General features: G+C 47.7%; 1 protein-coding gene across 2 annotated transcripts in view; it reads left to right on the top strand.

Annotated features, from left to right (window-relative positions):
* EIF4E2 (eukaryotic translation initiation factor 4E family member 2) overlaps positions 1 to 3,975 on the top strand; it is a 29,083-nt gene extending 25,108 nt beyond the window's left edge. For both annotated transcript variants that reach the window (XM_060015925.1, XM_060015924.1), the window contains one exon: positions 1,403 to 3,975. In XM_060015925.1, the coding sequence (XP_059871908.1) occupies positions 1,403 to 1,442 (40 nt within the window). In that variant the 3' untranslated portion in view covers positions 1,443 to 3,975. The remainder of the gene's footprint in view (positions 1 to 1,402) is intronic.
* Positions 3,976 to 12,480: the final 8,505 nt, after the last annotated feature.

Below are 12,480 nucleotides of genomic sequence, written 5' to 3'. Positions count from 1 at the left end.
CAAAAAATACCAGTGGGCTTTTGAGATAACATCAGTTTCTTCCCAGCCAGAGTTCACCCACGCCAGCTCCATCCAGTTTCCCTCTCAGTGTGCTTGTCTGCAGTTATTGTCTGTGTAGTGAGGGCTGTGAGTTACTGTCAGCCTGCCACCATCGTGGAGGAGAATCTGTTAGCCAGCAGCAGGAGAAAACTGCTGTTTGGCTGGGCTGAGCATATTCCTTCGTCAGTATTAATTCATTCTGGACCAATTGCCAGATACCCAATCAATTGTAGCAATTTTAAGACAGGTCAGTTAAAACCAAAGCTTCTAGAATGTTCCATTAAAATTAAATGGAAGAAATCATTCCAAAATCAGGTTAATGAGAATTTTTCTGTCTCAAAATTTCAGACGAGTTTAAGTCTGAAGCGCTGGGCCAGAGCAGTAGATGCAGTGACCTCTAAAGCCCCTTCCAGCCCTGAGATCTGGGGATTAAAGTGGCGACGCGAACTGCCAAGGTGTTGTTGGATTACTAGGCTGCAACAGGAGAGGTACTAGTGGGCGGCCAAACCTGTCTGCATCCAGTAGGAGGCAACTAAGAAGACATCACAAGATCTGTTACACACACACACACGCACATGCACGCGTGTGTGCACGTGCTAAGTTTCTAAAGTAAAGTGTACTCAGGTTTCACCTCTTAGAATATCCTTTCATAAGCAGCTATAAGTTTTGAACCAAGGGATTTTTGGTTGGTTGGTTGATTTTTTTGAATATGTAATACAATCTGTCGTTCAATTTTTTTTAAAAAATGCATGTGCGTGAGTGTGTGTTTGTGTGTAAGAGAGAAAAAGGTTTGCGTCCCACTCTTTCTCCATCTGCCCAGCTTCCAGTGTCCCTTCCCCTGCCACCACACTGCCCCAGGTAACAGCGTTTTATTACGTATGACTTCCTTGAGGCAGATATGAGCCTTATTTCCTCACTCACACAGGAGGCAGCATATCAAGTCCACACACTGTTCTGCACCTTAACGTTTTCAGTTTCTCTTGGCGATCTTTCTGTGTTAGTAGAGAGTTTCTTTTCCTTTCATTTTTTTTAAGCTGCACAGTATCCCTTTAATATTTAGTCCCCTATTAATTTTTAGTCCCCTGTTCACACGTGTTTGGGTTGTTTCTGACCTCTTGTAGTTGCAACCAGTTGAGTCCAAGTGGCTGAAGGGACTCGGGAGGCAGGTTGCTGTGTTGGCATTAGATGAGCAAGGAAGGAAGGTCCTGGGGTGTCAGGAGGGCCCGAGAGCTGCCGAGGCCAGGTTTCCCTGTGTGTGTGTGCGTGCGTGTGTGTGTGTGTGTGTGTGTGTGTGTGTGTGTGTGTTGCCTAGAGATGACCTGTGTATTGAATGCTCTCTTTTCTCCCATTTTTTTTCTTTCAGGGACAATTCAAGCTTTCGAAATACAAAAATCACATTGTGAAAGTACACAAGCTGGCAATAATCCTTTTCTGTATGTGTGTGTTTGTCTGAAACGGATGGGAGGTCTCCGGCTGGCCCTTCCATCTGCTCACTGAGGGGACGTCCCTGAGCCTCGTGCTCCCCTTTTGCACTCATTCCTGGAGGACGGATTCCGCTAGACACCCTCCAGCATCGCTGACTTTATAAAGCGGAAAAAATGGAAAACGTGACTTTGTAATAGACAAACTTTTTTTTTAATGGGGTTCTGTTGGGGGAGTTCAGCCTTTCCTTTTTCTGTGTGCTGTCCAGATGCCTCCCGGGCACCCTGTCGTGCTCTCCTCTGCTGTACAAAGGGCGTCGTGACCACGTGTACAAGCCAGAGCTGTCAGCTGAGCGTGATCAATATTATGAATGTCTGTGCGTCCAGGAAAAGCTTTTTGTTGGAGAGTCCCGGAATAGCTATAAATGCTGTCTTCTAGACCTGCCGTTAAATTCTTGGGACGTTTTGTTTATTTCACGCCCCTCTTCCCCCAAGCCCACCACTTTCGGAAAATGTGTTACTGATTTTGTATTGTCTCCTGCCTTATGCCCTCCAGTCTTCCCTCCTGTGGGACTCTTTCCTTTTAGGCACTGCTGCACTTAGAAGTTTAATCCAGTGGGCTACACTGGTTTCACTGAGGCGACTTAGAAGGTATGACTTCATAAATTAAACCAGAGCAGAATCCAGTTTAATGAGGAGCTAGATTATAATAGAGCTTCCAAGTACAGGATGAGGAGCTGAGGGCAGTTTCTGAAACCGTTTTCCCACATATGAGCAGGGCCTGTGTGTCCATCCTGTTTCTGTGGGTTCTTGCATGCCTCTGACTGAGGAAGGGAAGCAAAAGCTGGTTGTTGCCAGGTGTTAACACAATATGGTGAATTCTATGATCTGGAAACTGGGACATCTGAAGAAAAGCTGACCATGATGGATGGCTTTTTTTGCACGGCTCTACCTGTCTGCAGTGGTTGGAGAAACCTACTTTCAGTCCTCATCACCTGGTGTACGTGTTAGCAGATGCGTGCTGATCCAGGATGCCCGGACAGAAACCTTGCAGCTGCTGCCGCCAGGCTCTGAAAATGACCAGGCACACATCAGAGAAGCTGGGTGATCTGACTCCAGAAGGACTGAAATCAGAGAGGTCAAAGAGCACCTAGGGTTGAAATAAGTACCGAGGACCAGTCCTACGGCAGCCTCCAAGGATCACTGGCTTACTTGGCTCTTGTGAGCAGAAATCGCAGTACCTTAAATTAAGGCCTCTCCTAAAACCTGTCCTTGCAGGCCAGGGGGCCTTAGCCACCTGGTCTCAGAGAAATCATATGAGAGTAACAGGCATTTCCTTATTGTATTTATATTACTGTCTTCCTACTTTGCAACTCCTGAACACCCTGGAATTACCACTGTCTTGGGATGTTTTTTCCTGAAAGAACAGGGGAGTGTAGAGCCAAAAGGGAGGTGCTTCCATTACAGGTGAAGTTAGATAGGATCTAGCAGTGACTTAAACTCCAGGAATATGAAGAATAAATTCTAGTGCCCGGACAGTTGTGAAGGGCTCAGACAAATATAGGAGCAACATTGGCTACAATGGGGAGCAAAGGCGGCCTTCTGAGTTTAGACCCAGAGAGGTCTTCACTTTTGCCTAAACTCAGATTTGCCATAAAAATTCCAAAGAGAGCAGATGATTGGATTTGCCCTCCTTTGGGCATCTGCCTGACTATTATTAGTGTGTGAGTGTGGGTGCATATGTGTATAACGTGTTCGTGAGTGAGGGTTTCGTCAGGCCGAGTGCTATGGTGTATTGTCCATATTTGTGTTTACTTTTTTTTTTTTATCTCATTTGTTCAGATGTTTTAATCACTTGTGTTTCCTAGAGCTGCACATGCCTCCCCCACCAACTTTTTCTTTGCAGTATTCAAAAGTTATTTTTTTCCCATCAAACACATACTGGCTAGAACAAGAGTTATTTCTGCTAGGCAGCATCTTACCCCTAGAGCTCTCCAGGTCTGCCTAACAGCTTTAAATCGGGGATTGAAGAGTCAGTTTTTCCAAACCACCTGTTTTCCACGTTAGCTTGCGAGGTCTTTTCAATTCTTTTTGACTCCATGCGCCTCTGCTACACTGAGATAGGACACGGTTACGGTATCACCAGTTGTAAAGACGAAGGCGAAAAGGTGCGCCAGAGCCAACCTAGCAGACGTATCAGGTTGCTGCTGGGAGGTGGGGCGTCACAGTCCCCTTTGCACAGGCAGGCTGTTTCCAGGACCCCTCAGAAACTGGTCCCCACTCCTCTCCAGGGCTCTTCTCATCTTATCCCTCTATTCACATCTTATCCCTCTTATCCCTGTGTGTGTTTCCCTGTGATGTTGGCAGTGACAATAATTTCCCACCCAGAGAGAAGCTTGTGGTCCACGATACTCCAAGAATGAATTTCCAGGTATTAGCCAGTGGAGGCACAGAAGCTGTGACAGGAGTGAGTCAGTGCTGCACTTTCAGAGCAGTTGTGTACTGCAGTAATAAATGGAGAACATCAAGAACCTGGTTGTGGACTCTTGAATGCAGTGGAAATGGGGACACGGGTAGTTTGTTACTACTGCTTCTGCCCTTTGGTGCGTGGGTCTTCATTTTAAACGCGTTTCAGAACAAAATAATGTGGGATAGTCCGGACGCTGCAGTATCATTGACATAAGTGTATCATAAAACTGTCCTCTAATTGACATTAATCGTTGCCATAGCAATTTACATTTTTAATATCAAAATAGTTGTTAATTCTAATTCTTCTAAATTCGGGATGAGGAATATTGGAGTGGAAGGGGGTTCAAAGGAAGGTTTAGATTTGGAAGTAAGAAATCACCCCAGGCCTTAGCTTGGAATGTTTTATTTAGCCCAAGAATGGACATGTGGGGCATTCCAATGACCAGTGCCCATGTGAAACACCACGGGAGAATGAAACTTAATGCAGAGCCTCAGTGACTGTTGATGGAAGATTTAAAACTGTAGTTTTGAGACTTCATTTCAATATATAGAAATTTCCTTTCCGTGTATATCAGTCACAGTCCAAGTGGAGACAGAAAACATGCACGTTATTTTAACAATATGGTAGAATTGTTGACTCAGTCGTTAAAAAGGCCTAAAGGAGACACTAAAAAACCAAGGCAGTAGCGACTCCAGGAGGAGGTGCCTCTGAGGATGGAAGCTGCTCACCTGGTGCTGGTGTCTGAGGACCGAAGGAAGCTGGCCTGAGCTTGTTGGGAGCGGCAGCTGGCTTCAGCTGTGGGAACATGCTGCTGTTGCAGAGCTCCACGAGGCTGGAGCTCGTCCCTTTTCCTTCCTCCAGCACTGAAGTGCACCCTGTTGGGGGAATCCAATGGTCTGCCAGCTGGCAAAGTAGAATTGTGTCCAGTTCTATACCCAGTATCACAAAAACAGTTAAAAACAGTGAGTGTGAAACAGAGGTAAGGGCTTAATCATTGGTACAGTCCTCCCCTTTAGCCACTCAGCATCCATCCATACCCTTCTACACATATTTGGACTTCAGTAGTATTACAAAAGCAACTCGGTTTCTGCCCAACTTACAGCTAACTAATTGTAAGACGGTCTTAGCCGCTCCCCAAACAGGAAATGTAATGCTTAGCAGTGAGCGTGGGTCTCTGAGCTACGCTGATTCCTCCAGTTCAGTCACAAGCTCGTCTGAATAGAACCTAGAACAATGAAACTAAAGGGGAAAAACTTCCCCCAAACTTGCATGAAATAACGAGGAAAGAGGAAAATTATGTGTGTGTTTACGCATAGCAAGCCAGACTATGTATAGAGTCTGTAACTATCATGAGGCTGGAGCCGATACTTATTTACAACTTCCTTTGCCACTGCGGAGTCTATTCCCTTTGCTCTCAGCGAGGATCTCAGCTGGTCAGGATTCTTGATTTGGTATGGTTGATCCAAACCTTTATTCCTGAAAGATCTGAGTTAATCATCCAGCCTTTATTTACTACAGTTTTCCATTCGTTCTTGCTATATCTAAAAGAGGCCCTAGAGGCCTCTCTGGCTTCCGGCCAGTCCTCCCTACCCCTTCTGTGTAGCAGCGCCCAGGTTTCCCTTTGAGGACGCTCCCCAGGCAGTAGAATAATCCCCTTATTCGCTTGTTGGTTCAGTGTCCTGAACAGCCCAAAATAGCCAGGTGAGCGGCAACTTGCAGTCCAATGGAGCCATTTCTGTGTCCCCTGGTAGGCGCAGACCTCCTTGTTGAGGGGACTGGTGAGAGGAACCCCTCCCACCTCTATTCCTTGATTCCTGGGCACGTGGATTCTGGTTATGGGAGAGACTCGTGCAAGCACATACTGCAACCTCTAAGACACCTCTGTCCTTTCAGGACACATGGCGCCGTAACTGAGTCTTCCACGGGCCATTCCAAACCTGTTTACCCAGCTGCTTCTGCCACTGGGTAGTGAAGGATGTAAAGGTAGTGAAGGAGGTAAACCTGTGGGTCATAGGGTCACAAGTCCACTGCCTCACCTCATTTGCTGTGAAATGAGTTTCTCGATTAAAAGTAACATGTGGAATACCATGCCGGTGAATAAGGCATTCCATTAGTCCACAGATGGTCACGATGGGAAAAGCATTATGGGCAGGGAATGCAAATCCACATCCCGAGTATGCATCGACTTTCATGGTTTGCCAAAGGGCAATGGAACGAATCCAGGCCTGTTTCTTTTCTTTGAGCTTTGGCCACCTGGATTTCCCCATTGTTGGTATTTCTCATCTCATATCTCTGCGCATGGGGTCCACTTTCCCTTAGCTACAGTCCTGTTTGGTGTTAAGTGTCACATCCCCCCAAGCTTAGTTCCATGTGACCGTTACACTGAGCTCACCTCCAAGATCATTTTGACTCAAGCTCAAATATCTTGGAAACGTAACCCATCTCCGTTCCAACAATTCATAGAAGTACAGCTAGCTGATGTGTCAGCTCCAAGAGAACAGAGCCCACAGGAGGCTTCTGCTGTCCTCAGAATATTCATCCAACAAACACTAACCTCCCGGGGCGGGGGTGGGGGGCAGTGGTTGGGCAGTGTTGCGGCTATGGTGATAGATGAATAGGCAGTCTGGGGCTGTACCCGTGAGGAGCTCAGGCTGGAGGGGAGAAGCTCCAGAGCACAGCAAGTGAGGTGTGCGGAGTGTGGTGGGAGAACTGAATGGAGCTCTAGCGTCCTGGGGGGCCAGGGAGGAAGGAAGGCCTCCCGGAGGATCTGCGGTTCAAATGTAGTCAGTGTGGGCCCAGTCCAGTGGGGCTGGTAACCTTCGTGCACCCAGACTTTGAAAATGCAGACGTGAGACGACCGGTGGGCTTTATGCTGGAGGTGTTCCCTCTGGGTGAGATCGGTATCACATGTAGAAAATTGTACCAGTTATTAAACGCTCTCAGTGCCAGGTGCTGTGATAGCTTTATGTGTATAGTTAACTTAGTCTCACAGCAGCCCTATGGGTAGGTTATTATGGTCCCCATTTTACAGATGAAGAAACAGGCAGAAAGACAGTAAGCAACTTGCAGAAAGTCACGCATGTCATGCAAGGGCAGAGATGGGGTTTGACCTTGGGTCAGTTGAGTCCCGAGCTCCTAAACCTTCTAGGGCAGGGGAGGGAGGGCTCGCCCAGTCTGCAGTTACTTGGATGGATAAGAATGATGGTCTCCAGAGCGCACCCGGGCCCTTTGGCTATAAAATGACCCCTGCTGCTGCAGGGTGGTCCCAAGGGGTGAGAGGCCCCACCCAGCTGGTCAAAGAGACTCAAGAATAAGTGTGCAGGGTAGTTTCCCCTGCGGTCCCTGTGAGGGGCAGGAGGGCACAGTGGTTTACTTGTCAGGTGACACTTTATATCCTTTCCTCATCCTGCACCACCCTTCTGACATCAAGAAAGCCTGAGTGGGGCTTCCCTGGCGGCCCAGTGGTTAAGACTCCACGTTTCCAATGCAGGGGGCACGGGTTGGATTCCTGCTTGGGAAACTAAGATCCCACATGCCATAGGGTGCGGCCAAGAAAAAAAAAAGCCCGAGTGCTGGCCTCGCACCAGACCACACCATGTAGGTCCTCAGCATCTCCATCCCTGTTTCCACAGCCATGAATATTCCTGCAAAGTCACTCTGCCCAAATCATTCTCTCCATGTTAGTCCGCCAGGCCCATTGTCTCATCAGAGCCCCTCCACTAGCCGCCTGGGAAGCAATACTCCCACCCTGAGAGCAAACACCCAATGTTCTACCTAATCCGCCCCCACCCTTCTGCCCCATAAACACAGACAGTGAGGTTTTGTGTCCTGGGACTTGATCTCCACCCTGACCGCCATCTGTGTGGCTGGGGGCTCAGGACACCCCTCACCTGCCACGCACTCAATCAGGAAAGTGAAAGCACAGAGAAACGCGGATTGAACTTGGGCTCTTCTCACGAGTCCAAGAAGCCAGGTGGGTCAATCAGATGTCCCTTGGCCAGTCCATCTTCCCCTGTCACTGACAAGAGGACCCGGAGGCCCATCTCCGCCTTGGCCTCATTCTGCACTCCCTGGGCCCCGCTCACTTCCTGGAAGGTGGTGAGAGTCCTACAAAGGCTGAGCACGTCTGTGGCTGGGCTAGCCTGGCACCACCGAGCACGGGGCTCCTGGGGGTTCTTTCTCAGGTCTGTTCTCCCTGCTCTCGGGCTCGCAGTGCCCCCTCTGGCCATCCGGGCTGCAGGGCCGGCCAGCTCATCCATCGCCAGGCTCCCTGCTCACTAATCCCGCCGCCTATTTGCGTGTGCCCATTCCCCACCCTGCACACGCCCTCTGCCTCCTGACGGCTCCCGCTTTGTCCCTTTGGCCTCCAAGACCCTTCACATAGGGCAGGTAACTGGTCCTTCTTCCTTCCTGCCTGCCTCCTGGTATGCCCTGGCCTCTGGTGACCTGATATCTCGCCTCACCCCACAGCATCTTCCCCTCATCTAATCAGTGTGTTCCTCCCACCTCCCCCTATAACACCCTCTGCTATCCACCCGTGTAGTAGCTCACTCTACTAAGCCTGGTACTGTTGAAGACCTGCCTGTATTTCTTTCTTTAATACCCTCCCTGGTAGTATTTTGGCCAGACTGAGTTCCTGGGGTGCCCCGGATATGCCCTTTTTCTTCCTTCTATGCGGCCCCTACACATCTCTCCACACTTTGCCCACCTCTATCACCCTTTGGATGCTACTTCCTCCAGGGAGCCCTCCAGACCCCCTTCTGTCTGAATTCCAGGCACTTCCTGTGTTCCCACAGCCCTGGGTCTATGCCAGTGCCCTTGTCCGTCTCTCCTGCTGGGTGTGGGTTCCGTGACAGCAGGAGCCACTCCTTCATCTCTGAACAGGGCTGGCTTGGAGCAGGCATCCAGATGCTGGCTGCTCGGAAAACTTCTGCTGAAAGCAAAGTTACAGAATGCCTTAGTCATTGTGTGGTATCCCACACAGCACTGCTTCTGACAGTACACAGAAAGCATTTTACAGCAAATGCAAGGCAGCAAAGGGCTCGTGCTCCTCGGGTTCTCTGGTCTTGCCGGCAGCCATCATCTTGAAGCAGTGGGTGAGACTGCTGACTACTGCGTTTGAATTTTGTTCGCTGGGAATTAATAAATTGTTGCTCTAGTTTTGCAGATGATTCAAAGGGTGCTGGCAACCAGTAACTGGAGTGATTGGCCAACGGGCCTAAGGCCTGCAGGGAAGAAAGTAAATCACGGCAGAGTAACAGGGAGGGCTGGAGGCCTCGGTGAGGCCAAACAGCAGGTGGGGTAGGAGTCAAAGAAGATCAGAAGGGAAGGGCTGCAGGTACAGGATTCCAGAAAGAGAGCGATCCAGATGATGGCAAAGAGAGAGGGGCAGGGAGGTCAAGGAACCACGAAGGAGGGGAGATGCGCATGGGCTTTGATGTCAGAGGAAGATCAAAGCTGGTAGTGAAGCTCGCCCACGTCATCTCTTTTTTTTTTTTTAATGCAGTACGCAGGCCTGTCACTGTTGTGGCCTCTCCCACTGCGGAGCACAGGCTCCGGACGCGCAGGCTCAGCGGCCATGGCTCACGGGCCCAGCTGCTCCGCAGCATGTGAGATCCTCCCGGACCGGGGCACGAACCCGCGTCCCCTGCATCAGCAGGCAGACTCTCAACCACTGCGCCACCAGGGAAGCCCCCCACGTCATCTCTTAACTCCGCTCATCTCAGCCCCAATGCTGCACTATACTCACCAGTGTCGCGGCTCAGGCATCAAAGATTCTAACGAATCACTGTCCTAACTTAAGTCCCTATTAATTTACTTTATACTGAAATGGGGGAGCATGAATTAAACAAGACCGAGAGGACCAAGAGACCCTGTCGGGTCATCTTAGGCCTAACCGCATGGGTTTCCCAAACTTTGCCCGATGCCTCAACTATCACAATGCTAACAGGCCCCAGCGCAGGGCCAAACCTAACTCCCTAGTCCTTAGCTGCCATTATGTGCAGCCTCAGGGTGGATCCAGGCATAAGCTGGGGCTCAAAAGTGTCATTCTGTCAGCATGTCGACTCATCTTGATGGGTGAGACCAATGTCAGGTAGCTAAGTGTCTGGCAGGTAAAGGGCATGTCGAGATGAAAGACTGAAGATGAAGTGACTGGGGTAACTGCAGTTTACTACAGCCTTCCTGCAGCATCCAGCGTGTATCACTGCCAGAAAAACAAAACCTGTGAAAATCAGATGAGATGCTGGAAGGAACCTGTGAAAATCAGATGAGATGCTGGAAGGAACCCTGTAGTGCTGGATTAGAGTAGGAAATATCAGGATGAAATCATGTTTACTGTAATATACACACATACATAGATACAGAACTAAAAATAGATATGTGTCTATATATATATATATTCCCTGGCTTTATCCTCTGAGAGGGACCAGAAGCAATGACACACCAGTAGCAGCAAACACACCTTGCAGCCAGATCTTAGCATCTAAATACATGATTCAGTACAGAGAGCCACAATCCTGGGAGGAATAGCCGATTCTAGGGCTGGGGCAGGAAAAATGCAAGATGAATCTGGAGCATTTTGAAGTGCCTGAAAGAAGGAAAGTAGTTTTAAAAAACCACGCAAAACCTCCTATTAATGGAGGTATGTCAAAAGGACAAAGGAGCCGAGTGAAAGAGCTCCCAATGGCCAAAGATGAAACAATTTGAACAACAAAAAAGTCCTACTGGATGATAACCCAAAGTATAAAATAAATATCCATGAATCCATACTGATAGAAATAAATTATTTAATAAATAAATAGATGGAGGACAATAGATAAATCCCCTGTGGAGAAGAATTCCAATTAATTTATGGAATAACTCCTTTCTTCTTAAGTGTAGGCTGTGCATAGTGACTTCCTTCCAAAGAGTACAGTATGGAAAGGGGATAAAAAGAGTACCTTTACAGGAGAGAAGCGTGATAAACATGACGTCAGCCAGGTGATCCAGGTCAACATCGACAGGTATGTCACGTTGTAGTGTGTACCCTTGATACGATAGGATGAAAATGGCATTTTCTCCCTGTGGTCTTCCTCCCAAAGACCCAGAACCGCAGTCTAACCCTAAGGAAAAAAATCAGACAAATTCCACTACAGAGGTATCCTGCAATATACCTGACAAGTACTCCTCAAAACTGTCAAGGTCGTCAAAAACAAGGAGAGTCTAGAAACTGCCACAGTCAAGTGGAGCCTAAGGAGACAAGATGACTGACCCTGGTTGGATCCTGGGATAAAAAAAGGAACATTGTCTAGAAACCGAGGAAATCCAAATACACTGTGAACTTTAGTTAATAACAATGTGTCAATATTGGCTCATTGATTGTAACAAATGTACCACAGTAATGTAAGATGTTAATAATATGGAAAACTGGGGGACTCCCCTGGCTGTCCAGTGGTTAAGACTCTGTGCTTCTCAGCAGGGGGTGTGGGTTTGATCCCTGGTCAGGGAACTGAGATCCCACATGCTGCATGGTGTGGCCAAAAAAGAAAGGGGGAAAAAAAAAAAAAAGAAGGAAAACGAAGTGTAGAGAATATGGGAATTCTCTCTACTATCTTCTCAATTTTTTAATACATCTAAAACTGTTCTAAAAAACATAGTCTATTAAAACAAACAAAAAGGACATACGAGCCAACCTGAGAGTTCCTACTAGCCAAAGCTGGAAAAATGTAAGCAACAAAATAAGGTAATATTGCACTATAATGCAAAGAATAAAAGAAGTATTCATGGAGCCATACCAACACAAATAAATGATTGAATTAATAAATAAATGAGGGAGAAGGGACATCCTCCTTATAGAACAATTCCTAATAATGAACATAGAAGGAATGGGGGGAATAGAAGTCACCATTATTTCGCCATAGTGATTCATAGTGATGAATGCTAAAAACTGTGAGCAATTTTAAGGAGAAACAGGATATCACCCCCCCCCAAATATTTATTAATTACAGCAGTGGTTTTAACATATGTTCACAAATATTTGATACCTGCTCTCCAGGAGGTAGAGCTTAATTCACCTTCCCATGAGTGTGGATTGAATTTAGTCACTCCCAGGAATTCCCAGCGGTCCAGTGGTTAGGACTCAGCGCTTTCACTGCCAGGGCCTGGGTTCGATCCCTGGTCAGGGAACTAAGACCCCACAAGCCATGAGGTGCAGAAGAAAGGAAGGAAGGAAGGAAGGAACGAAGGAAGGGAGGGAGGAAGGAAGACTCCCTTCTAACTAGGGAGTGTGGAAAAGAAAAAACAGTAACTTTGTCGTGGAGAAATCTGGCAGAGACCCTCTTAAGCCAGATGATCAAGGTTAATAGAATCATTGGGTCATGTTGGCATCATGTACCCTGATATGTGATGAGGACACTTCACCTCTGATGTCTTCTTCCCCCAAATCCATAACATATCTACTCATGAGAAAACATCAGACAAACCCACACTGAGGGCTATTCTACAAAATACCAAAATACTTGACCAGTACTATTCAAAAGTGTCAGCATCATGAAAGACAAGGAAAGATCC

The sequence above is a fragment of the Delphinus delphis genome, chromosome 7, assembly GCF_949987515.2.
Source record: "Delphinus delphis chromosome 7, mDelDel1.2, whole genome shotgun sequence".
NCBI lineage: Eukaryota > Metazoa > Chordata > Mammalia > Artiodactyla > Delphinidae > Delphinus > Delphinus delphis.
This window is presented reverse-complemented; position numbering and strand designations above follow the sequence as displayed.